At 41.1% G+C, this 26909-nt stretch overlaps 1 protein-coding gene across 1 annotated transcript in view; it reads right to left on the reverse strand.

Moving 5' to 3' along the window:
* Nucleotides 1–3890: 3890 nt before the first annotated feature.
* CDK4 (cyclin dependent kinase 4) overlaps nucleotides 3891–26909 on the reverse strand; it is a 102369-nt gene continuing 79350 nt past the window's right edge. The window contains exon 4 of the mRNA XM_053708209.1: nucleotides 3891–4565. Coding sequence (XP_053564184.1) covers nucleotides 4425–4565 — 141 coding nt within the window. The 3' untranslated portion in view covers nucleotides 3891–4424. The remainder of the gene's footprint in view (nucleotides 4566–26909) is intronic.

Raw genomic sequence — 26909 nt, forward strand, 5'->3', positions numbered from 1 at the left:
AGGCAAACACATCAACTTGATAACATTTTGTAAAAGAATGCAAACATAACTAAATTGCATTCTTGTAATTTGTTCTACGTCTTTAAAAGCCCAAGATATTGAATGAGCTGTAATTCATGAAGGCGGTGATTGTTAAGCCTCCAAGTAAGCCCTGTGAATCAAGCCTTTCAACCATGAAACTAAAGAAACAGAAAAAGCCCTCTGACCCTTAGGTTTACCGGAGAACAGGACAAACGAACCAGAAAACTGACGTAAATACTCAGTAGCCTGCAATTAGATTTTGAGTGCCCTAAATGCATCCAGACTAAATGTGATGGGAAAGGTAAATAACAAGACCAGTATATTAATGACTAAACTAAAATTTATTATGGATCTTGTAAACAGTTAATAAAAAGTACACCTGAAGCAAACTACAATCATTTTTTTGTGACTAGCAATTGTCACATTTTGACTGATTTCAATTAAAAACTGAACACAAACTAATATTTAAAAATGAAATTAAAAGTAAATAATACAATTTTTTTAAATATCTGGTGATGGGACATTAAAGAGGGGCATCGACTTAAAGGGACACGAGACCCTAAATGTTTCTTTCACGATTCAGATAGGACATATCATTTTAAAACAACTTTCCAATTTACTTCTATTACCAAATTTGCTTCATTTTCTCTGTATCCTTTGTTGAAGGCGCAGGAATGCACTACTGGGAGCTAGCTGAACACATCTGGTGAGCCAATGACAATAGGCATATAAGCGCAGCAACCAATCAGTAGCTAGCTCCCAGTAGTGCATTGCTGCTCCATAGCCTACCAATGTATGCTTTTCAACTATTATTACAGTAAACTCTGTTAACCAGAACTCCGCAGCTTCCTTTCTCTATAGTGGGCTCTCAAAGGTGAAAGCAAGCCCTTTTCATGCCACTAGACCCTACATAACTGCTCTTGAAAGTTGTCAGCACAAGGCAGTCTGAGAATTATACATCACGCTGCCACTGGGTGCCCGGGACTGAACCGAGGCGGAAAATTAATCTAGTAATAGTAGTAATTTGCTTTATTTACTGTATTTAAATATTAATATCAAGTAAATACAGCGTTTATAGTATGGGTTATTGAACTATTTAGGCCTATTTAATAGTAACTCTCAAGCAACCAGAAACTACACTTATCCGGAATCTACCAATCCCCATGGGTGCCAGTTAACTGTATATATTTGAAGTAAATTGGAAAGTTAATTAAAAATATATTCTCTATCTGAATCATGAATGAACATTTTCGAGTTTCACGTCCATTTAAATCGTCTATGGGAGTACTGCAGTGCAGGAAGCATTTAAGGGAATATTATATTGCAATAAATGATATGCTCTAATTTATAAGCAAATTTACTTTTTGCAGTGTCGATTCTAGCTAGTGACATGTTTAACACCCACATCAGAATTAAACAAATAGGTAAAGTTTTACACCATAAATGCTGCTCCTAAGCTTGTTTACCTAGTTATTAACCCATAGGAGGAGATTAAATACACCATTAGCTAGAATTCATAATGCACAAATTACATCCTCTAATAGCAAATTACTACATGCAATTTGTGTACAAAAATGTCCCTTTAAGCCTTTAAAGGGACACTGAACCCAAATTTTTCTCTCATGATTCAGATGTGCATGCAATTTTAAGCAACTTTCTAATTCACTCCTATTATCAATGTTTCTTTGTTCTCTTGCTATCTTTATTTAAAAAGCAGGAATGTGATGAATAGGAGCCGGCCCATTTTTGGTTGAGAACCTAGGTTATGCTTGCTTATTGGTGGGTAAAGGTAATCCTCCAATAATAACGGCTATCCATGGTTCTGAACCTAAAATGGGCTGGCTGCTAAGATTTACATCCCTGTATTAAAATAAAGATAGCAAGAGAACGATGAAAAATTAATGAGTAAATTAGAAAGTTGCTTAAAATGTCATGCTCTAGTCTGAATCATGAAAGAAAAAAATTGGGTTCAGTGTCCCTTTAAGACAGTGTTTCCCAACTCCAGTCCTCAGCACCCTTAACAGGCCACACATTTATTGTATCTTAACTAGAGCACAGGTGAAATAATCAGTTCACCCATCAGCTGATCAGTTCACCTATGCTCTAGGTAAGATATAATAAATATGTGGCCTAAGTCCTGAGGACTGGAGTTGGGAAACTCTGCTTTAAGATACACATTTTGTAAATGCATATATTCCATTAAAAAAAAAAAAAAAAAGTTCTTAGTGCCGCCAAACTTTGTCCCTTTAAGAAGGTAGAAAGCAGTTGTATGTGGTCATTTTTTTAATCGTTCAGATAATTGTAAGCCTTAAAAAAAAAAAAAAAAAAGTTTTACAAATCTTCCAAAGAAACCTTAAAGATATTTGGAGACCACCTTAAACATTTTGACCACTCAAAATAAACAGACTGGTGACAAGACTAATGAACATTGTAACATTAAATAAAATGTGTGCAATAACACTAATATTTCATAACCTCTGTGGCAATTCACAATTCAATACATTTAAGGATGCACATATATTTTATGTTTGTATACCAGAAAGGGTTAATATAAATGGTATTTCACAACACAGAACATTTAAAAATAAATGAAAATCAACCCAGAATTCACCTTTCATGATTCAGACACAAATTTAAATACATTTCCAATTTCATTCTATTCTCACATTTACTTCATTCATATTCTCCTTTGTTGAAGGTGCAGCAATGCACTATTGGGAGCTAGCTAAACATGCAAGACGAGCCAATGACAGGAGGCATTTATGTGCAGCCTCCAATTAGCAGCTAGCTCCCACTACTTTACTGCTGCTCTTGATCCTATGTACGCTCTTCAACAAACGATACTAATAGAACAAAGCAAATTAGATAATAGGACACTGGAAAGTTATTTAAAATGTCATACTCTATCTGAATCATGAAAGTTTAATTTTGAATGTACTGTTCCTTTATAAGCTTTTTGAAGTTCTACCACCAATTATTAAAATTACAACTGGAACATGTTTAAAGGGGCACGCAATATTTGTATATTGAAGTATTAAAGAGACATTCAAATTATATATATATATATATATATATATAAATATATATATATATATATATATATATATATATACACACACACACACATATACACATACATATATATATATATATACACACACACACACACACCTAGAGTAAGCAATCAAGGGGAGAAATTAAACTTTCATGATTCAGATAGTTTTTACAATTTTTTAAAAAAAACTTTTCAATGTACTTCTATTATTGAATTTGCTTTGTTCTCTTGGTATCTTTTGTTTCAAAACATACCTAGGTAGGCTTAGGAGCAGATATGCACTGCTGGGTGCTGCACATATCTACCTTATGTCATTGACTCACCTGATGTGTTCAGCTAGCTCTCACGTGCATTGTTGCTCAATCAAATCAAGAAATTTAATAACAGAAGTAAACTGGACACTTGTTTAAAGTTGTATGGTCTATCTGAATCATGAGAGAAAAATGTTGGGATGTATTTCCCTTCAAGCATTGCAAAATCTTTTTAAGCAATATAAAAAAAAAAAAAATTTGCAGTCCACGGATGTATCCCTCGCTAAAACTTAAGTATCATTTGACAGGATCAGATATAAATGAGTTTCTGCCTCGATCAAGCAATCATTGTGTAGAATGTTGCAAAGTCAGTGTTTAGAATTCTGCAAGAGGTACTTTAGCTTTAATGTGAGCAGTAGAACCCCCCCCCCCCACTTCAAAATGAAATGTTAGTAATTAGCTGTTACAATACATGCAAGTACACTCTTGTATGACATAATCCGTGCCACGTTGCAAATTGAACGACATATTTTGATTAAAATCAAGAGAGCAGGCAAAAATGATGCAGTGTGCTAGTATAATGAGAAATATAGAAAGCTGGCATAAAGCATTCAGGTTGTACCACTGTCCAAGAACAATTATAGCTTCAATAGACAGCTATAGGATATACACACGCAACATAATCTTGCATCATCATAGTTTGTAGAGTTGCAAATATTCAGGTGTCGTAATCATCTTTTCCTATTTGAGGTCTTTTACTCAAAGTAAAACGTCAATGTTCAATTCATCTTCTTTCATTTGTGGACTTGGCTACAGCATAAATGTTTCTATTGGCAGCTCTCCAGTCCAACTACAGATATTTACGGATTGCGTAGTTTTTCTATGGTTGTGTTTTTAAAACCCATTTGAATCTGTATCCGGAAAAAGAGTTTGCATGATGTAGCTGGAAAATAATTCTGATACTAGTGTAGTGTCATGCAACAAAAAGCAATGACTTGAAAAAAGGCACACGTTTATTTATAAGGCAGTGGTGAGCTTTGTGGTTCTGTATCTAGGGTGATATGGTTCTCTGATGTCTGGTGATGGAAAGAGTGGATTCATTTCACCTCATCTGCAGTCGCACGTGCGTAAGGAAAGGCTTCAGGTATGGAGCAGGCAACACTGTCCTCTGCCAGGAAGGGATGAAGTAAGGCATGGGATGCAGATATACGTCTCTGGGGGTCAAAGGTCAGCATCTCCTAAAACAATAAATAAAAATATAAAGAGGGAAAAAAAACATAACAAAACTGCGAAAATATCTGCCAAAATGTAGAATGTGTTCTTGCAGATAAATTGTAAGAGAGGTTTTTAAAAAAAATGTTAAGATATGTAAAGGAATAAAAGATTTCACAGGAATGCAACCCTATTTATTTATTTTAACAATTTTTTTTTTTTAAAATTGAGATTAGAAAAACATGACAGAAAAAGTAAATTTATGCTTACCTGATAAATTAATTTCTTCTATGGTAAGATGAGTCCACGGATTCATCCTTTACTTGTGGGATATTATCCTTCCTAACAGGAAGTGGCAAAGAGCACCGCAGCAGAGCTGTCTATATAGCTCCTCCCTTAGCTCCACCCCCCAGTCATTCGACCGAAGCTACAGGAAGAAAAAGGAGAAACTACAAGGTGCAGAGGTGACTGAAGTTTAAATCAAAAAAATATAATCTGTATTAAAATGACAGGGCGGGCCGTGGACTCGTCTTACCATAGAAGAAATTAATCAGGTAAGCATCAATTTACTTTTCTTCTATAAAGGTAAGACAAGTCCACGGATTCATCCTTTATTTGTGGGATACAATTCCAAAGCTACAGGACACGGATGAACGGGAGGGACAAGACAAATGGTTAAACAGAAGGCACCACTGCTTGAAGAACTTTTCTCCCAAAAATAGCCTCCAAAGAAGCAAAGGTATCAAATTTGGAAAATTTGGAAAAGGTATGAAGCGAAGACCAAGTCGCCGCCTTACAAATCTGTTCAACAGAAGCATCATTTTTAAAAGCCCATGTGGAAGCCACCGTTCTAGTAGAGTGAGCTGTAATTCTTTCAGGAGGCTGCTGTCCAGCAGTCTCGTATGCCAAACGGATGATGCTTTTCAGCCAAAAGGCAAGAGAGGTAGCCGTAGCTTTTTGACCTCTACGTTTTCCAGAATAGACAACAAACAAAGAAGATGTTTGACGGAAATCTTTGGTCGCTTGCAAGTAAAACTTTAAAGCACGAACCACGTCCAAGTTGTGCAATAGACGCTCCCTTCTTAGAGGAAGGATTAGGACACAGAGAAGGAACAACAATTTCCTGATTAATATTCTTATTAGTAACAACCTTAGGAAGGAATCCAGGTTTGGTACGCAAAACCACCTTATCAGCATGGAAAACAAGATAAGGCGAGTCGCATTGCAATGCAGATAGTTCAGAAACTCTCCAAGCCGAAGAGATAGCAACTAAAAACAGAACTTTCCAAGATGGTAGCTTAATATCTATGGAATGCATAGGTTCAAACGGAACCCCTTGAAGAACTTTAAGAACTAAATTCAAACTCCATGGCAGAGCAACAGGTTTAAACACAGGCTTGATTCGAACTAAAGCCTGACAGAACGACTGAACGTCTGGAATGTCTGCCAGACGTTTGTGCAGTAGAATTGATAAAGCAGATATCTGTCCCTTTAAGGAACTAGCTGATAGCCCCGTCTCCAAACCTTCTTGGAGAAAGGACAAAATCCTAGGAATCCTGATCTTACTCCATGAGTAGCCTTTGGATTTGCACCAATAAAGATATTTACGCCATATCTTATGATAAATTCTCCTGGTGACAGGCTTTCAAGCCTGAATCAAGGTATCTATGACCGACTCAGAGAAACCCCGCTTGGATAAGATCAAGCGTTCAATCTCCAAGCAGGCAGCCGCAGAGAAACTAGATTTGGATGCTGGAACGGACCTTGAATCAGAAGGTCCTGTCTCAGTGGCAGAGTCCATGGTGGAAGAGATGACATGTCCACCAGGTCCGCATACCAAGTCCTGCGTAGTCATGCAGGTGCTATCAAAATCACTGAAGCTCTCTCCTGTTTGATTCTGGCAATCAAACAAGGAAGGAGAGGAAATGGTGGAAACACATAAGCCAGGTTGAACGACCAGGGTACTGCTAGAGCATCTATCAGTACTGCCTGAGGATCCCTTGACCTGGACCCATAACAAGGAAGTTTGGCATTCTGACGAGATGCCATCAGATCCAATTCTGGCGTGCCCCATTGCTGAATCAATTGTGCAAACACCTCCGGATGGAGTTACCACTCCCCCGGATGAAAAGTCTGACGACTTAGAAAATCCGCTTCCCAGTTCTCCACTCCTGGGATACAGATTGCTGATAGATGGCAAGAGTGAGTCTCTGCCCATCAAATTATTTTGGTAACCTCTATCATCACTAGAGAACCCCCTTGATGATTGCTATATGCTACAGTCGTGATATTGTCCGACTGGAAACTTATGAATCTGGCCGATGCCAGCTGAGGCCACGCCTGAAGCGCGTTGAATATCGCTCTCAGATCTAGAATATTTATTGGGAGGAGAGCCTCCTCCTGAGTCCACAAACCCTGTGCTTTCAGGGAATTCCAGACTGCACCCCAGCCCAATAGGCTGGCGTCCGTCGCCACTATGACCCACGCTGGCCTGCGGAAACACATTCCCTTGGACAGATGATCCTGTGACAACCACCAAGAAGAGAGTCTCTGGTCTCTTGGTCCAGATTTATCTGAGGAGATAAATCTGCATAATCCCCATTCCACTGTTTGAGCATGCAAAGATGCAGTGGTCTGAGATGCAAGCGAGCAAACGGAACTATGTCCCTTGCCGTTACCATTAAGCCGATTACCTCCATACACTGAGCCACTGACGGCCAAGGAATGGAATCAAGAGCTCGGCAGATGGATACAATTTTTGATTTCCTGACCTCCGTCAGAAAATTTTTCATGTCCACCGAATCTATCAGAGTTCCTAGGAATGTAACTTGTGAGAGGGAGAAGGGAACTCTTTTTTACGTTCACCTTCCACCCGTGAGATCTTAGAAAAGCCAACACGATGTCCGTGTGAGACTTGGCTAGTTGGTAAGTTAACGCCTGGATTAAGATATCGTCCAGATAAGGCGCCACCGCTATGCCCCGCGGCCTTAGAACCGCCAGAAGGGACCCAAAATTGGTCTGAAAGTTCCCTCTTTTTTGGGAACCACAAACAGATTGGAGTAGAACCCTTGCCCCTGTTCTGTTTTCGGAACTGGGCAGATCACTACCATGGTATATAGGTCTTCTACACAGCTTAAGAATGCCTCTCTTTTTGTCTGGTTTACAGACAACTGAGAAAGATGGAATCTCCCCCTTGGGAGAGAATCTTTGAAATCTAGAAGATACCCCTGGGTTACTATTTCTAAAGCCCAGGAGTCCTGAACGTCTCTTGTCCAAGCCTGAGTGAAGAGAGAAAGTCTGCCCCCTACAAGATTCAGTCCCGGATCGGGAGCTACCCCTTCATGAGGTCTTGGTGGCAGCAGCGGGCTTCTTGGCCTGTTTACCCTTGTTCCAAGTCTGGTTAGGTCTTCAGACTGACTTGGATTGAGCAAAATTCCCCTCTTGCTTTGCGGCAGGGGAAGAGGTAGAGGGACCACCTTTGAAGTTACGAAAGGAACGAAAATGATTTTGTTTGGTCCTCATCTTATTCGTCTTATCCTGAGGAAGGGCATGGCCTTTCCCTCCAGTGATGCCTGAAATGATCTCTTTCAGTTCAGGCCCGAATAGGGTCTTACCCTTGAAAGGGATGGCTAAAAGCTTAGCTTTTGATGACATCAGCAGACCAGGACTTAAGCCATAACGCTCTATGCGCTAAAATGGCAAAACCTGAATTCTTCGCCGCTAATTTAGCCAATTGAAAAGCGGCATCTGTAATGAAAGAATTAGCTAGCTTGAGAGCCCTAATTCTGTCCAGAATATCATCTAATGGGGTCTCAACCGGAAGAGCCTCTTCCAGAGCCTCGAACCAAAAGGACGCTGCAGTGGTTACAGGAAAAATGCACGCTATAGGTTGGAGAAGAAAACCTTGGTGAACAAATATTTTCTTCAGAAGACCCTCTAATTTTTTATCCATAGGATCTTTGAAAGCACAACTGTCCTCGATAGGTATTGTTGTACGCTTAGCCAGGGTAGAAATAGCTCCCTCCACCTTAGGGACCGTCTGCCACGAGTCCCGCATGGCATCAGATAAGGGAAACATTTTCTTAAAAGTAGGAGGGGGAGCGAACGGTGGTACAGTGGGCCCGAGGCTTCGGCCTGACCTGACACTCCCCCCCCTGAAACCAACACCTTACAATTCTGTTGTCAGAAGTGGGATTCGCAGTCGGTAAGTATGAGTGTTTTAATCATGCTTTCCCTCTGTGAATTTGAACCTAAATTTAGTCTTGTAATAGGTGTTGGTAATATATGATAAAGGGTTAAGGGGTTCCTGCGGTGGAGACGCAGGTTTGCGGAGGTTAAAGTCCTGCCGGCAGTTGTGATAACCCCTCCAGCCAGGTTAATAGTCCTGTGCTGGTTTGAGACAGATATTGTAGTTCTGTCTGAAAAGCACGCAAGAGATAAAAGTTAGCATGCAATTTGACGGAAGGTTTTAAGTTAAGTTCCCCGTGCAAGTTGGCAGTGCTTTATTACAGTGAGTGAGTCTCACGTGTGTTATTATAATAGAGTTTTGTTACCCACCTGGATCTCATGTGTGATATCTGATGCTTTGCTTATTTGTTTTTTACTGCTATGAAATTGTGCTGTGCTTAGAAAATATTAAGTGGCTATGCATTTTATTATTGTTGCTATTAGTGTGTTGAGGAATGGGATCTGCTTATAGATAATAATGCACAGAGAAGAGTACATATTTAATGTCTACAAAGGGTTAACAGTTTCTGTTAAAGACAGAAACAGGATCATAAAAAAAAAATACTGTCAGTAAGCACTGCTGTGTAGATTTAATGAGCAATCTCTGTGTTAAAGAATGTAGCGGGCAAAGAAGGGGGGCCGCCACTGAGCGCACACACAGATCAGAGAACAGCAGCTCCGTTTGTAAAACTGTAAAACTCTTTCTTTGTTTGCAGTAATGAAAAGGAAATTTTGTATATTGTGATGCATAATGGTCTGTCGGTTCTCACTGTGGCTTGTATGACTTGTAACAGATTTACTCTAAACCAAAAAAATAATGTATTTGAAATTTTTTTGTCCCAATCTGTTGAGAAATGGCCATTCTTCACGGATTCTGACACTTAAATACATTTTAAACTTGGTGAAAAGTTGATCTTATTGTATTTTTATGTGTCTTTGGTATGTTATTTTGAATATTTGTTTTCCGGAGGAAAACTGGGCTTGTGTGTTTGTATCACTGTAAAAATGTTTCTTTCTGTTTCTCTGCTGGGAAATCAGACGTTGTAAGGAGGTATTTTGTAGTATTTTTTTTATAACTGACACTACCCTCCTGAAACCATCACCTTACAGGGTCACAATCATCCAGAGTCGCTAAAACCTCCCTGAGCAATTAGCGGAGGTGTTCTAGTTTAAATTTAAAAGCCGTCATATCTGAATCTGTCTGAGGGAACATATTTCCTGAATCAGAAATCTCTCCCTCACTTCAGAACATTGTGAGGGTACATCGGATATGGCTAATAAAGCGTAAGAGGGCTCAGCGTTTGTTCTCACACCAGATCTACTGCGCTTCCCCTGCAACCCGAGCAGCTTAGATAAAACCTCTGTGAGGGTAGTATTCATAACTGCGGCCATATCTTACAGGGTGAAAGAATTAGACGCACTAGAAGTACTTGGCGTTGGGCGTTAAATGTTGTGACACTTAGGGAGAATTAGATGGCAAAACCGGATTCTCTTCTGACTGAGAATCATCCTGCGACATACTTTTAGTAGCTAAAATATGTTCCTTACAATTTATTGACCTTTCAGTGCATGAGGGACACATTCTAAGTAGAGGTTCCACAATGGCTTTTAAACATATGGAACATTGACTTTCCTCAATGTCAGACATGTTGAATAGGCTAGTAATGACTACAAACAAGCATGAAAACACTTTATTTAGTGAAAAAAAATAACAATCTTAAAAAACGGTACTGCACCTTTAAGAGAAAAAAAGCATACACGTTCTGCAAAACAGCCTAAACATGCACCAAAATTTTCAAAATTTTGTATGTAGACACAATATAGGTAGTTAAGATTGCACCACAATTTATTTTTAACAATTAACCACTTAATTTGCAAACTGGATCGGAAATAGGCCCAGATCCGGAAAAAAACACTCAGCACCTTGCCACAGCCCTGCTGTGGCCCTACCTGCCCTCAGGGATCGAAAATGTGGGGTAAAAGCTTCGATTTGGCCCAAAAAACATACACCAGGGCCCTCAGGAGTTAGAGCTTGCTGCTAAAACCAACTGCGCATCTGAGGCGTGAAAATAGGCCCCGCCCATCTCACTCGATGTCTCCTCAGCCTTAAAGAACCGCACCGGATCGGTTATAACTAGCCATGTGGGTTCTGAGACCCCAAAGTTAAGCCATGTGTGCCCTTAATAAAGTTTGCCCAAAACGTTAAAGCACTCCAAAATCAAAAAACGCTTGCTCACAAACATTTGCAATTCAGTGTCAACCATATTTGTAATTGGCCCCATATGCAAGCTAAGTAATCCCCTTCTTTTAGATCTAGGATTACTGCTTACCCTTACCCTCCTGGGTATAATGTCAGCCTTTCTGAAATACACAGTCTCTCCAGAAAAATATGACTGAACATACCGCACTGCTGCATAGCATGAAACCGTTCCTCACACTGAAGTTTCCTGTACTCCTCAGCCTCTGTGGGAACAGCAATGGACCTTAATTACAAATACAAAGATCATCATCTTCCAGGCAGCAGTTTTCATCCATCTGCTGCCTGAGAGTAAATAGTACACACCGGTACCATTTAAAATAAACTCTTGCTTGAAGAAATTAAAAACTAATATTTTATCACCTCTTTCACTTTACCCTTCCTAGTACTTAGAGTAGGCAAAGAGAATGACTGGGGGGTGGAGCTAAGGGAGGAGCTATATAGACAGCTCTGCTGTGGTGCTCTTTGCCACTTCCTGTTAGGAACGATAATATCCCACAAGTAAAGGATGAATCCGTGGACTCGTCTTACCTTTATAGCAGAAATAGTAGCCACATCGCTTACAATGATGATATCCAAAATATTTCTGGTAACAGAAAAATTTCAACAAAGCTGAATTACAAATCAGACCAGTAAAAGATGGGTAAGTATAACTAAAACCTCCTATACTAACTAGTTCACTCTTGGACCCATGTAGTGTAACAACAATGGACAGAGGTAATCTGTAGAGCCTCCATTAGTAGAAATAACAGCCTCTAGACGCTTCCTATAGCCTGTAATCAGTGTTTGGATTCCGGATGAAGGTATTTTGAACCATTCCTCCTCGCAAAACATCCCCAGTTCAGTTAGGTTTGATGGTTGCCGAGCACATGGACAGCCCGCTTCAAATCAACCCACAGATTTTCAATGATATTCAGGTCTGGGGACTGGGATGGCCATTCCAGAACATTGTACTTGTTCCACTGCATAAATGCCAGAGTAGATTTTGAGCTGTGTTTTGGGTTGTTATATTGTTGAAATATCCAGCTTCGGCGTAACTTCAACTTTGTGACTGATTCCTCAATATTATTCTCAATTATCTGCTGATATTGAGTGGAATCCATGCAACCCTCAACTTTAACAAGATTCCCAGTAGCGGCACTGGCCACACAGCATTATGGAACATCCACCAAATTTTACTGTGGCTAGCAAGTGTTTGTCTTGGAATGCTGTGTTCTTTTGCCGCCATGCATAACGCCCCTTGTTATGACATAACTCAATCTTTGTTTCATCAGTCCACAGCACCTTCTTCCTAAATAAAGCTGGCTTGTCCAAATGTGCATTGGCATACCCAAAGGATCTCGCAAAAAGGACCAACTTAGTCTTGACACAGAGCCAGCAAGACTCCAAATGGAATGTAACAACCCAGAGAGAATATCCCTCTCAGCTAGGGAAACTCACAGGTCCCATCTCCTGATCAAGGAGAAGCCCTAAGAAAAGGACCACATCTCTATAAAAAGGAGACTAAGCTTTTACCCAAGAAGGGGAAAGGGCCAAAAGGCAGCACCTTCCACAAGCCACAGGCTAAAGGAGATCAATCCCCAACTCAGAAGCCCTCTTGAAACTGATTCCCCTAAAAACAACCCAGACCACAGGGGATACTAATGCAATATCCAGATCAACCCGGATAACGAGAAAAACTCGCAAGTCCAGACCAAAGGAAGAGACCACCCCTTGCCGAAGTCCCATTGCTGAAGCTCCACAAAGGAGCTAAGGCAGTAAAAGTCGCATAAGGATGCTAGAATTTCTAGACGCACCAACAGCCTCAGGACAATAAGGAAAGGGGATATCTCAAGGACAAAACCACTCGAGCAAAGGTTGGTCTCCATATCACCTCCGTACAAGCGGATGATCACAGGGAGAAAGGGGCGCAAACCATCCCCAGTTCCGGAAGGAACCCCAAGCAAGCCCAAGGAGACCACGCCAGGGAACAAACAGTTCCCAGGCCCCTAAAAGGAGACCTAACATGGAGACCACAGAGGAAGACCAAAAAGTCTCAGAAAAACAGCTAGACAGTACCCATGCAATAGCTACAGCTGGTTACATTCTGCAAACCATCCGCTGCAAGGCAGCAAACTACCCTTCAACTACTAGCTGCTGAGGACCAAGTCCAAAAGGACAATCCCCGAGCCTTAAAAGAAAAAGTCCAAACCGCTCACTCTGCGATAAGAAGGCACCAAGCCCTCCAACTCTCCACCACGTGGGGGAGGAACTCTAGGGTCCGACAATAAACAGACGCAAGAGAGTGACGCAACGGAAACTCCACTGACACAGTCATCCAAATTGAAGGCTATAAGGACTGAGACAATCTTTCCTGCCCTGCAGACCCAAAGGTCCTTTAGAATGCTTAGTTAAATGTAAAACAAATGATAGCATGAGCACTCGGCGCCTCGACTGAACCAGCCAATCAGAACGGCGCCATGTGTCTGAACAGCTTCAAGACAGAACCGAATCAAACAGGAACAGCCTGCAACCCAGGTCCTAATAGTCAAGCTGCATAAATGCTCCCTCAGAGGGGAAGAAAGGAAAAACAGACAAACATAGGACTAACATGTCCCCAAAAAACACTTCCGCAGTAGCAAGAGAGTATCGATCCCAGTTTAAAATTCCCGAAGGTAATAACAAATTAAAAGACATCCTAATCGGATGAAAAAAAAATAAGGCAATTACATCATCCCCACATGCCTAGTGAGGTGCACCATTCGAAGCAGACAGAAAATTCCTGTATCTGAGAAGGATAGGATCATTTAACAACTGAAAAACATGTCTGAGTAAGATGCAAAGGCGCGCCACTCTGTAACGAAAGGCACAACACTCAGGGACAGTTACACCCGCAGGGAACGGTACAGGCCCTCCCCAAGGCTGTAGACCCGAGACAATAGGGCACGAGCACAAACGCACATAAACGTCTGGATTATGCAGACGAATAATCGCCAAGAATATGTTGAAGCGAAAACGTGCTGCAACCTCCGGGGGGAACAAGCATATGTAGAAGTATGGAGCGGTAGGGAACTCGCCTCTTGGAGGACAGGCACGCCAGAGGCGGATGGCTCAGCTGACCCTCGATTCCCCGAGCCCGAGGAACCAGGCGCTCTAATACGGCACATCGAACATAACGGACTGACATGTGTCAAGGAGGCCAATCCGGATTCTTCCTCGGACGAAGAATCAGAAATTATTATAGTCTCAGTATCAGAATCCTCTATAACAGGATAGAGAATATGTCAATATGGACTATTTTAAGACAAAACGGCACCGGACACCCACAATGGCTGAGGCACTCACCACCTCCTATGAACCAGACCCCTGCGAATTAGAAATTCTCCGTCGCCACACAGTCAGGAATGCGGAAATGGAGGACGGAACGTAATCACGCCCGGCCAGAAGGTAAACCGTATAGTCCAAAAAAAGCACGCCCAACCATAAGGTCACGTCACTTCCAAAGGCCTTTATGTTCCACGCCATGAGCCCATTTAACACTACACATAAGCAGATTGAATCACATAAACGTGATTAAAAAAAAACCCTGCTCAATAACCCCCCTCAGGAGATATTAACCCTTGATTCCAAGATACTAAAAGGAGACTCACTGAGATCCTTATGTTAAGTTAGTCCTGCAAGGTGGTAGCCTCTCTGGAAAACATTAGTACAGTACATTCACGAAGAAAGAAAATGAAACTCTCTTACCGGAATCTACGCCGTGGAACAGGAACACGGCCCTTCAAGTGTGACGGATAGCAGCATCGCCTCCGCCATGGACTTGACAGAAGAAAGCAGGCAGCGGAGCGAAGTTCGACAACGCCGATTGCTTGAGGAGCTGTTAACATGAGTCGGGATTCTATCGCAGAATAACTCTTCCTGCATCTCCTGACTCTAACTTGTATCCAAGCCCTCACTGAGAGACTGACAGGATTACTTAAAACTCCTGTCCCAAGAGACAAATTAAATTCTGACACTTCTCTGCCAACTTCCTGGGACGAAAGGCAAAGAATGACTGGGGGATGAGGGGAGAGGGAGTATTTACGCCTTTGGCAGGTTCTTATTTCCCAAAAGTAATGAATGCAGCTGTGGACTCTTTCCATTTAAAAAGAAAGCCCCAGGTTTATTTTTGGAGTTGGAATTGCAGTAACCACTCCCATTAATTCCAGATCTCTCACACAAGCCAAGAAAGCTTCAGTTTATAAAAGATCTCGAGGCACACGAGACAGAAAGAATCTTCCCGAAGGAGGCCTTCAACAAAAGCTTATTCAATTTGAAAATGGAAATAAATTGGAAATTATTTTAAAATTGAATGCTCCGATTCATTAAAGGGACAGTCTACAAAAAACAAATGTTTTATTGTTTTAAAAAGATAGATAATCCCTTTATTACCCATTCCCCAGTTTTGCACAACCTCTGTGATTACCTTGTATCCAAGCATCTTCGGACAGACCCCTGATCACATGACTTTTTATTTATTATCTTTTGACTTGCATTTAATACTGTGTTGTGCTAACTCTTAAATAACTTCCCGGGCGTGAACACATTGTTATCTATATGGCCCACATGAACTATCAGTATCCTGTTGTAAAAAGCAAATACAAAAGCATGTGATTAAGAGGCTGTCACTAGAGCCTTTGAAACAGGCAGAAATTTAGAGGTTTAAATGTTATAAAGTATATTAATCTAACAATGTTGGTTGTGCAAAGCTGGGGAATTGGTAGTAAATGCATTATCTATCTTTTTAAATAACAATTTTTGTGTAGACTGTCCCTTTAAAGTTTAATTTTGACTTTAGTGTTCCTTTAATATGGTAACACGTAATGTGTTGGCTAACAGCACTTGCATTTTCTGTTTCTTTTTTAAAGGTATTTTTTGCTCTTGCTTTATCATGTGCACATAATTACGGGGTATGTCCAAAAGAGCAATTTTTCTATAAACATCACCAGCATTTTACAAGATGTGTACTATTTTAAGATGTCTTTTCTCTTCTGCAATACATACACGTACATAAGTGTAGCTATTAGCTATAAAGCAGAATAAAGTCAATTTTCAAACTATCTTTCTGCTCTGAACAGTGTGTGTGTATTGGTTTCTGCTTTGCAGATAAGAAAATGTATGCTTACCTGATAAATTTGTTTCTTTTTAAACATGATGAGTCCAGGGATTTCATCCTTACTTGTGGAATTACGCCTCAGCAGGAGGAGAGCACCACAGCAGAGCTGTATATATATAGCTCCTCCCTTCCCTCCAACTCCAGTCATTCGACCGAAGTTAGGAAGAGAAAGGAAAAGCCAAGGTGCAGAGGTGTCTGAAATTTAACAAATTCTAACTAACTAATTCTAAATAACTAATCTGTCTCATAGAACAGGGCGTGCCATGGACTCATCGTGTCTAAAAAGAAACAAATTTATCAGGTAAGCATAAATTTTCTTTTCTTTTTAAAGACACGATGAGTCCACGGATTTCATCCTTACTTGTGGGATACAATACCAAAGCTATAGTGCACGGATGAAAATGGAGGGACAAAACAGGTAACCTAAACGGAAGGCACCACTGCTTGAAGAACCTTCCTCCCAAAAACAGCCTCCGCAGAGGCAAAAGTATCAAATTTGTAAAATTTAGAAAAAGTGTGAAGAGAAGACCAAGTTGCAGCTTTGCAAATCTGTTCAACAGAAGCATCATTTTTGAATGCCCATGAGGAAGCAACAGCTCTAGTGGAATGAGCCGTAATTCTTTCAGGATGCTGCTGTCCAGCAGTCTCATATGCAAAAACATAATTTATGTAAGAACTTACCTGATAAATTCATTTCTTTCATATTAGCAAGAGTCCATGAGCTAGTGACGTATGGGATACATTCCTACCAGGAGGGGCAAAGTTTCCCAAACCTCAAAATGCCTATAAATACACCCCTCACCACACCCACAAATCAGTTTAACGAATAGCCAAGAAGTGGGGTGATAAGAAAAAAGTGCGAAAGCATAAAAAAAAAGTAATTGGAATAATTGTGCTTTATACAAAAAAATCCTAACCACCACAAAAAAGGGTGGGCCTCATGGACTCTTGCTAATATGAAAGAAATGAATTTATCAGGTAAGTTCTTACATAAATTATGTTTTCTTTCATGTAATTAGCAAGAGTCCATGAGCTAGTGACGTATGGGATAATAAATACCCAAGATGTGGAACTTCCACGCAAGAGTCACTAGAGAGGGAGGGATAAAATAAAGACAGCCAATTCAGCTGAAAAATAATCCACACCCCAAAATAAAGTTTAAATCTTATAATGAAAAAAACTGAAATTATAAGCAGAAGAATCAAACTGAAACAGCTGCCTGAAGTACTTTTCTACCAAAAACTGCTTCAGAAGAAGAAAACACATCAAAATGGTAGAATTTAGTAAAAGTATGCAAAGAAGACCAAGTTGCTGCTTTGCAAATCTGATCAACCGAAGCTTCATTCCTAAACGTCCAGGAAGTAGAAACTGACCTAGTAGAATGAGCTGTAATCCTTTGAGGCAGAGTTTTACCCGACTCGACATAAGCATGATGAATCAAAGACTTTAACCAAGACCTTCTGACCTTTCCTGGAACTGGAAAAGATAACAAATAAACTAGAAGTCTTTCGGAAATCTTTAGTAGCTTCAACATAATATTTCAAAGCTCTAACTACATCCAAAGAATGTAACGATCTTTCCTTAGAATTCTTAGGATTAGGACATAATGAAGGAACCTAAATTTCTCGCAACACCGCCTTATCCTAAAGAAAAATCAGAAAAGGAGATTCACAAGAAAGAGCAGATAACTCAGAAACTCTTCTAGCAGAAGAGATGGCCAAAAGGAACAACACTTTCCAAGAAAGTAATTTAATATCCAGAGAATGCATAGGTTCAAACGGAGGAGCTTGTAAAGCCCCCAGAACCAAATTCAAACTCCAAGGAGGAGAGATTGACTTAATAACAGGTTTTATACGAACCAAAGCCTGTACAAAACAATGAATATCAGGAAGATTAGCAATCTTTCTGTGAAACAGCACAGAAAGAGCAGAAATTTGTCCTTTCAAGGAACTTGCAGACAAACCTTTATCCAGACCATCCTGAAGAAACTGTAAAATTCTAGGAATTCTAAAAGAATGCCAGGAAAATTGATGAGAAGAACACCAAGAAATGTAAGTCTTCCAGACTCGATAATATATCTTCCTAGACACAGATTTACGAGCCTGTAACATAGTATTAATTACAGAGTCAGAGAAACCTCTATGACTGAGAATCAAGCGTTCAATCTCCATACCTTCAAATTTAATGATTTGACATCCTGATGGAAAAAAGGACCTTGAGAAAGAAGGTCTGGTCTTAACGGAAGAGTCCAAGGTTGGCAAGTAGCCATCCGAACAAGATCCGCATACCAAAACCTGTGAGGCCATGCTGGAGCCACCAGCAGAACAAACGAACGCTCCTTTAGAATCTTGGAAATCACTCTTGGAAGAAGAACTAGAGGCGGAAAGATATAGGCAGGATGATACTTCCAAGGAAGTGACAATGCATCCACTGCCTCCGCCTGAGGATCCCTGGATCTGGACAGATACCTGGGAAGTTTCTTGTTTAGATGAGAGGCCATCAGATCTATTTCTGGAAGTCCCCAGATTTGAACAATCTGAAGAAATACCTCTGGGTGAAGAGACCATTCGCCCGGATGTAACGTCTGGCGACTGAGATAATCCGCTTCCCAATTGTCTATACCTGGGATGTGAACCGCAGAAATTAGACAGGAGCTGGATTCCGCCCATACAAGTATCCAAGATACTTCTTTCATAGCCAGAGGACTGTGAGTCCCCTCTTGATGATTGACATATGCCACGGTTGTGACATTGTCCGTCTGAAAACAAATGAACGATTCTCTCTTCAGAAGAGGCCACGACTGAAGAGCTCTGAAAATCACACGGAGTTCCAAAATGTTGATTGGTAATCTCACCTCCTGAGATTCCCAAACACCCTGCGCTGTCAGAGACCCCCATACAGCTCCCCAACCTGTCAGACTCGCATCTGTTGAGATCACAGTCCAGGTTGGAAGAACAAAAGAAGCCCCTTGAACTAAACGATGGTGATCTGTCCACCACGTCAGAGAGTGTCGTACAATCGGATTTAAAGATATTAACTGTGATATCTTTGTATAATCCCTGCACCACTGGTTCAGCATACAAAGCTGAAGAGGTCGCATGTGAAAAACGGGCAAAGGGGATCGCGCCCGATGCAGCAGTCATAAGACCTAGAATTTCCATGCATAAGGCTACCGAAGGGAATGATTGAGACTGAAGGTTTCGACAAGCTGAAACCAATTTCAGACGTCTCTTGTCCGTCAGAGACAAAGTCATGGACACTGAATCTATTTGGAAACCTAAAAAGGTTACCCTTGTCTGAGGAATCAATGAACTCTTTGGTAAATTGATCCTCCAACCATGTTCTTGAAGAAACGACAAGTCGATTCGTATGAAATTCTGCTAAATGTGAAGACTGAGCAAGTACCAAGATATCGTCCAAATAAGGAAATACCACAATACCCTGTTCTCTGATTACAGATAGAAGGGCACCGAGAACCTTTGAAAAAATCCTTGGAGCTGTTGCTAGGCTGAACGGCAGAGCCACAAACTGGTAATGCTTGTCTAGAAAAGAGAATCTCAGAAACTGAAAGTGATCTGGATGAATCGGAATATGCAGATATGCATCCTGTAAATCTATTGTGGACATATAATGCCCTTGCTGAACAAAAGGCAGAATAGTCCTTATAGTTACCATTTTGAATGTTGGTATCCTTACATAATGATTCAATATTTTTAAATCCAGAACTGGTCTGAAGGAATTCTCCTTCTTTGGTACAATGAATAGATTTGAGTAAAACCCCAGACCCTGTTCCAGAACTGGAACTGGCACAATTACTCCAGCCAACTCTAGATCTGAAACACATTTCAGAAATGCTTGAGCCTTCACTGGGTTTATTGGAATGCGAGAAAGAAAAAATCTTCTTGCAGGAGGCCTTACCTTGAAACCTATTCTGTACCCTTGTGAAACAATGTTCTGAATACAAAGACTGTGAATCGAATTGATCCAAATTTCTTTGAAAAATCGTAATCTGCCCCCTACCAGCTGAGCTGGAATGAGGGCCGCACCTTCATGTGGACTTGGGAGCTGGCTTTGGCTTTCTGAAAGGCTTGGATTTATTCCAGACTGGAGATGGTTTCCAAACAGAAACCGTTCCTTTAGGGGAAGGATCAGGCTTCTGTTCCTTATTCTGACGAAAGGAACGAAAACGATTAGCAGCCCTATATTTACCTTTAGATTTTTTATCCTGAGGTAAAAAAGTTCCTTTCCCCCCAGTAACAGTTGAAATAATAGAATCCAACTGGGAACCAAACAATTTATTACCTTGGAAAGAAAGGGAAAGCAAAGTTGACTTAGAAGACATATATGCATTCCAAGTTTTAAGCCATAAAGCTCTTCTAGCTAAAATAGCTAAAGACATATACCTGACATCAACTCTAATGATATCAAAGATGGCATCACAAATGAAGTTATTAGCATGTTGAAGAAGTTTAACAATGCTATGAGTATTATGATCTGACACTTGTTGTGCCAAAGCCTCCAACCAAAAAGTGGAAGCTGCCGCAATATCAGCCAAAGAAATAGCAGGCCTAAGAAGATTACCTGAACATAAATAAGCTTTCCTTAGAAAGGATTCAATCTTCCTATCTAAAGGATCCTTAAAGGAAGTACTATCTGCCGTAGGAATAGTAGTACGTTTAGCGAGAGTAGAGATAGCCCCATCAACTTTAGGGATTTTGTCCCAAAACTCTAATCTGTCAGATGGCACAGGATACAATTTCTTAAACCTTTTAGAAGGAGTAAATGAAGTACCCAGATTATTTCATTCCCTAGAAATTACTTCAGAAATAGCATCAGGGACAGGAAAAACTTCCGGAATAACTGTAGGAGGTTTAAAAACCGAATTTAAACGCTTAGTAGATTTAGTATCAAGAGGACTAGATTCCTCCATCTCTAATGCGATTAGAACTTCTTTAAGTAAAGAACGAATAAATTCCATTTTAAATAAATATGAAGATTTATCAGTGTCAATATCTGAGACAGAATCCTCTGAACCAGAAAAATCATCATCAGAAACAGACAAATCAGAATGATGATGTTCATTTAAAAATTAATCTGAAAAATGTGAAGTTTTAAAAGACCTTTTACGTTTACTGGGAGGAGGAATAACAGACATAGCCTTCCTAATAGATTTAGAAACAAAATCTCTTATATTATAACAGGAACATACTGAGTATTAGATGTTGATGGAACAGCAACAGGTAATGGAATATTACTAATGGAAATACTATCTGCATTAGCAAGCTTATCATGACATTCATCCCAAACTACAGCCGGAGGAACAGTTACCACAAGTTTACAGCAAATACACTTAACTTTGGTAGAACCAGCATCAGGCAGCGTTTTTCCAGAAGTAGCTTCTGATCCAGGGTCAATCTGAGACATCTTGCAATATGTAAGAGAAAAAACAACATATAAAGCAAAATCTATCAAATTCCTTAAAAGACAGTTTCAGGAATGGGAAAAAATGCCAATGAACAAGCCTCTAGCAACCAGAAGCAAATGAAAAATGAGACTTAAATAATGTGAAAAAAAAAAAAAGGTGGAGACAATAATGACGCCCACTTTTTTTTTTTAGCGCCAAAAAAGACGCCCACATTATTGGCGCCTAAACGCTTTTGGCGCCAAGAATGACGCCACATCCGGTGAAACCGACATTTTTGGCGCAAAACGTCAAAAAAATTACGCAAACACGAACAACTTCCGGCGATAAGTATGACGCCGGAAATGACAAAGAAATTTTTTGCGCCAAAAAAGTCAGCGACAAGAATGACGCAATAAAATGAAGCATTTTCAGCCCCCGCGAGCCTAACAGCCCACAGGGACAAAAGTCAATTTTAAGGTAAGAAAAAATTATTTATTCATATGCATTATCCCAAATAATGAAACTGACTGTCTGAAATAAGGAATATTGATCATCCTGAATCAAGGCAAATAAATGTTTAAACACATATTTAGAACTTTTATATAAAGTGCCCAACCATAGCTTAGAGTGTCACAAAAATAAGACTTACTTACCCCAGGACACTCATCTACATGTAGTAGAAAGCCAAACCAGTACTGAAACGAGAATCAGTAGAGGTAATGGTATATAAGAGTATATCATCGATCTGAAAAGGGAGGTAAGAGATGAATCTCTACGACCGATAACAGAGAACATATGAAATAGATCCCGTAGAAGGAGACCATTGAATTCAAATAAGCAATACTCTCTTCACATCCCTCTGACATTCACTGCACACTGAGAGGAAAACCGGGCTCCAGCCTGCTGCGAAGCGCATATCAACGTAGAATCTAGCACAAACTTACTTCACCACCTCCACGGGAGGCAAAGTTTGTAAAACTGATTTGTGGGTGTGGTGAGGGGTGTATTTATAGGCATTTTGAGGTTTGGGAAACTTTGCCCCTCCTGGTAGGAATGTATATCCCATACGTCACTAGCTCATGGACTCTTGCTAATTACATGAAAGAAATGGATGATACTCTTCAGCAAAAAAGAGAGGTAGCCGTAGCTTTCTGACCCCTACGTGTCCCTGAAAAAAAGACAAACAAAGAAGATTGACGAAAGTCCTTAGTCGCTTGTAAGTAGAACTTCAAAGCACGGACTACATCTAAATTATGTAGCAGGCTTTCCTTCTGAGAAGAAGGATTAGGACACAAGGACGGAACAACAATCTCCTGATTAATGTTCTTGTCTGAAACAACTTTAGGAAGAAAACCATGTTTAGTATGTAACACCACCTTATCCGTATGAAAAATAAGGTAAGGAGAATTATATTGTAATGCCGAAAGCTCTGATACTCTTCGAGCAGAAGAAATAGCAACCAGAAATAAAACTTTCCAAGATAATAACTTAATATCTATGGAATGCGTAGGTTCAAACGGAACCCCTTGTAGAACTTTAAGACCTAAATTCAAACTCCAAGGAGGAGCAATTGGTCTAAATACAGGCCTGATTCTATTCAGTGCCTGACAAAAAGATTGAACATCAGGAACATCTGAAAAAACGCTTATGTAACAAAATAGATAAGGCAGAGATCTCGTCCTTTAAGGAACTTGCCGATAACCCCTTCTCCAATCCTTCTTGGAGAAAAGACAAAATCCTGGGAATCCTAACCCTACTCCATGAGTAGCCCTTGGATTCACATCAATAAAGATATTTACGCCATATCTTATTGTAAATTTAGGTTTACGTGCCTGAATTAAGGTATCTATGACCGAATCAGAAAAACCTTGCCTGGATAAGATTAAGCGTTCAATCTCCAAGCAGTCAGCTGCAGAGAAACTAGATTCGGGTGATGGAAGGGACCCTGAATAAGGTCCTTCCTCAACGGAAGCTTCCACGGTAGACGAGATGACATGTCCACCAGATCCGCATACCAAATCCTGCGAGGCCACGCGGGAGCAATGAGAATCACTGATGCCCTCTCCTGTTTGATTTGAGCAATTACCCGGGGAAGGAGAGCAAATGGGGGAAATACATATGCTAGGCTGAAAGACCAAGGAACCGCCAGAGCATCTATCAGCTCGGCCTGGGGATCCCTGGACCCGTATCTCGGAAGCTTGGCATTCTGACGAGACGCCATAAGGTCCAACTCCAGCCGACCGCGAGAATCAGATTCGAAAATATTTCCGGATGGAGTTCCCACTCCCCCGGATGAAAGGTCTGCCTGCTCAGAAAATCTGCCTCCCAGTTTTCCACACCTGGGATGTAGATCGCCGACAGATGGCAAGAGTGAGACTCTGCCCACTGGATTATTTTGGCTACTTTGGTCATCGCTAAGAAACTCCTTGTTCCTCCCTGATGATTGATGTAAGCCACTGTCGTAATGTTGTCCGACTGAAATCTGATGAATTGGGCTGAGGCCAACTGAGGCCAGGCCCGAAGCGCATTGAATATCGCTCTCAACTCTAGGATGTTGATGGGAAGTAGAGATTCTGCCTGAGTCCATACTCCCAGAGCCTTTAAGGAGCTCCAGACTGCTCCCCACCGTAAGAGGCTGGCATCCATTGTCACAATCACCCATGTGGGTCTGCGAAAGCATGTCCCCTGGGATAGACGATCTAGCGACAACCACCATCGAAGAGAGTCCCTTGTCTCCTGATCTAGGGCTATTCGAGGAGACAAAGCTGTATAATCTCCATTCCACTGCCTGAGCATGCTTAGCTGTAGAGGCCTGAGATGAAAACGCGCAAACTGTACGATATCCATTGCCGCCACCATCAATCCGATTGCCTCCATGTACTGAGCCACTGACGGCCGAGGATTGGACTGAAGGGCTCGACATGTATTCAGAATTTTTAACTTTCTGACCTCCGTCAGAAAATTTTTCATTGCAATAGAGTTGATTAGAGTTCACAGAAAGGGTACCCTTGTTTGAGGAATTAAATTCTTTTCCAGATTTACCTTCCACCCGTGAGTTCTCAGGAAGGCTAGCACAATGTCGGTATGGGACCTTGCTAGTTGATGAGATGACTCCTGGATCAGAATATCATCCAGATAAGGCACCACCGCAATGCCCCACGGCCTTAGAACCACCAGTAGAGACCCCAGAACTTTTGTGAAAATTCTGGGCGCCGTGGGCAGACCGTAAGGGAGAGCCACAAACTGAAAATGTTTGTCCAGAAAGGCGAACCTCAGGAACTTGTGATGATCTCTGTGGATAGGAACATGAAGATATGCATCCTTTAGATCCACTGTCGTCATAAATTGACCCTCCTGGATCAGTGGAAGAATGGTATGAATAGTTTCCCTCTTGAAGGAAGGAACTCTGAGAAACTTGTTTAGACTCTTGAGGTCTAAAATAAGCCTGAAAGTTCCCTCTTTTTTGGGAACTACAAACAGATTTGAATAAAACCCCTGTCCCTGAGTTGGAACCGGACAGATTACTCCCATGGAAGAAAGGTCTACTACACAACGTAAGAACACCTGTCTTTTTATTTGGTCTGCAGATAATCTTAAAAGAAGGAACCTTCCCCTGGGGGGAGAATTTCTTAACTCCAGTTTGTATCCCTGAGCCACTATTTCTAGAGCCCAGGGGTCCTGAACATCTCTCACCCAAGCCTGGATGAAAAATGAGAGTCTGCCCCCTACTAGATCCGGTCCCGGATCGGGGGCCGACTCTTCATGCTGACTTGGGAGCCGCAGCAGGCTTCTTGGACTGTTTACCCTTGTTCCACGACTAGTTGGGTCTCCAAGTGGATTTAGGTTGAGAATAATTCCCTTCCTGTTAAGAGGAAGAGGGGGTTCCCTTGAAATTTCAAAAGCAACGAAAATTGCTCTGCCAACCCCTCTGCTTGGATCTTTTATCCTGAGGTAGGAGATGACCCTTGCCTCCTGTGATGTCGGCAATAATTTCTTTCAAGTCAGGTCCAAATAGGGTCTTCTCCTTGTAAGGAATGGCCAGAAGCTTAGACTTGGATGAAATGTCCGCAGACCAAGGCTTCAACAACCATAAGGCTCTAAGGGCTAAGATGGAAAAACCCGAACTCTTAGCCGCCAATTTAGTAATCTGAAGAGAAACATCCGTAATAAAAGAATTAGCCAATTTGAGAGCCTTAATCCGATCCTGTATCTCTTCCAAAGAAGTCTCAGTCTTAAGAGACTTTTCCAAAGCATCAAACCAATAAGCCACCGCACTGGTAACCGCAACAATGCAAGCCGCCGGTTGCAAAAGCAATCCCTGATGAACATATATCATTTTAAGCAGGCCCTCCAACTTCTTGTCCATAGGGTCTTTGAAAGCACAACTATCCTCAATAGGAATAGTAGTCCGCTTGGCTAAGGTAGAAATAGCTCCCTCCACCTTAGGAACCGTCTGCCAAGAATCCGTAAAAGCGTTAGCAATAATTTCTGAAGTTCTCTTGGGAACTGGAAAAGTATCAGAGTAAGAAGGAACCTCTAAGTATCTGTCCAACTTACTCAATTTCTCTGGAGGAACCACTATTGACTCTCAGTCATCTAAAGTTACTAAAACCTCCCTCAGTAAAAGGCGGAGGTGTTCTAGCTTGAACCTGAAAGAAACCACCTCTGAATCAGTCAAGGGTAAGGCACTTCCTGAGTCAGAAAGTTCACCTTCGGATAGGACCTCCATACCTTCCAACTCAGAATTCTGGGAGGGTACATCTGAGATCGCCATCAAAGTATCAGAAACTGTATTGACCACGTGGTTATCCTTCCTTTTACGTTTGCCTTGAAGTATGGGGAAGGCAGTTAACGCATCGGAAAGTGTAGAAGTCATAACTGCAGCTATGTATAAGAGAACAGCACTAATATAAATGCTGTCTGTCAATATCTTCTGAAACAGAAAGTATACTGTGCCTTTAAAATTTAAAAAGACTAACAATTTTACTGTACCAGAAAATCTGACAGTTAAATCCTATTTACTGATTAAATTAAATGAAAAAGGAGCACCTCTTCGCCTCAACAGCTCTGCTGAGGCGCCTACCTGCCCCCACGGTACACCGACCACTTCTAATCATGCTTCAGAGCGCTTAAGACCGCCTGCTTTTACTTTCAACCATGCGGTCTTAGCGAACACCTGATCTGTGAAGAAGTTTACTGAAAGCCGGGACTCCGTAGCAAGAAACAACTGCACGGCTTCTCTTCAAGCACGCAAAAGTTAACCCCGCCCTTCGTGGGCGGCAATCCAAACCTTCCGGCTAAACAATGTGTAAAAAATAATTGCCGGTCAGAGATAATTCCCTTTCTAA

Source organism: Bombina bombina, chromosome 3 (assembly GCF_027579735.1).
Source record: "Bombina bombina isolate aBomBom1 chromosome 3, aBomBom1.pri, whole genome shotgun sequence".
NCBI lineage: Eukaryota > Metazoa > Chordata > Amphibia > Anura > Bombinatoridae > Bombina > Bombina bombina.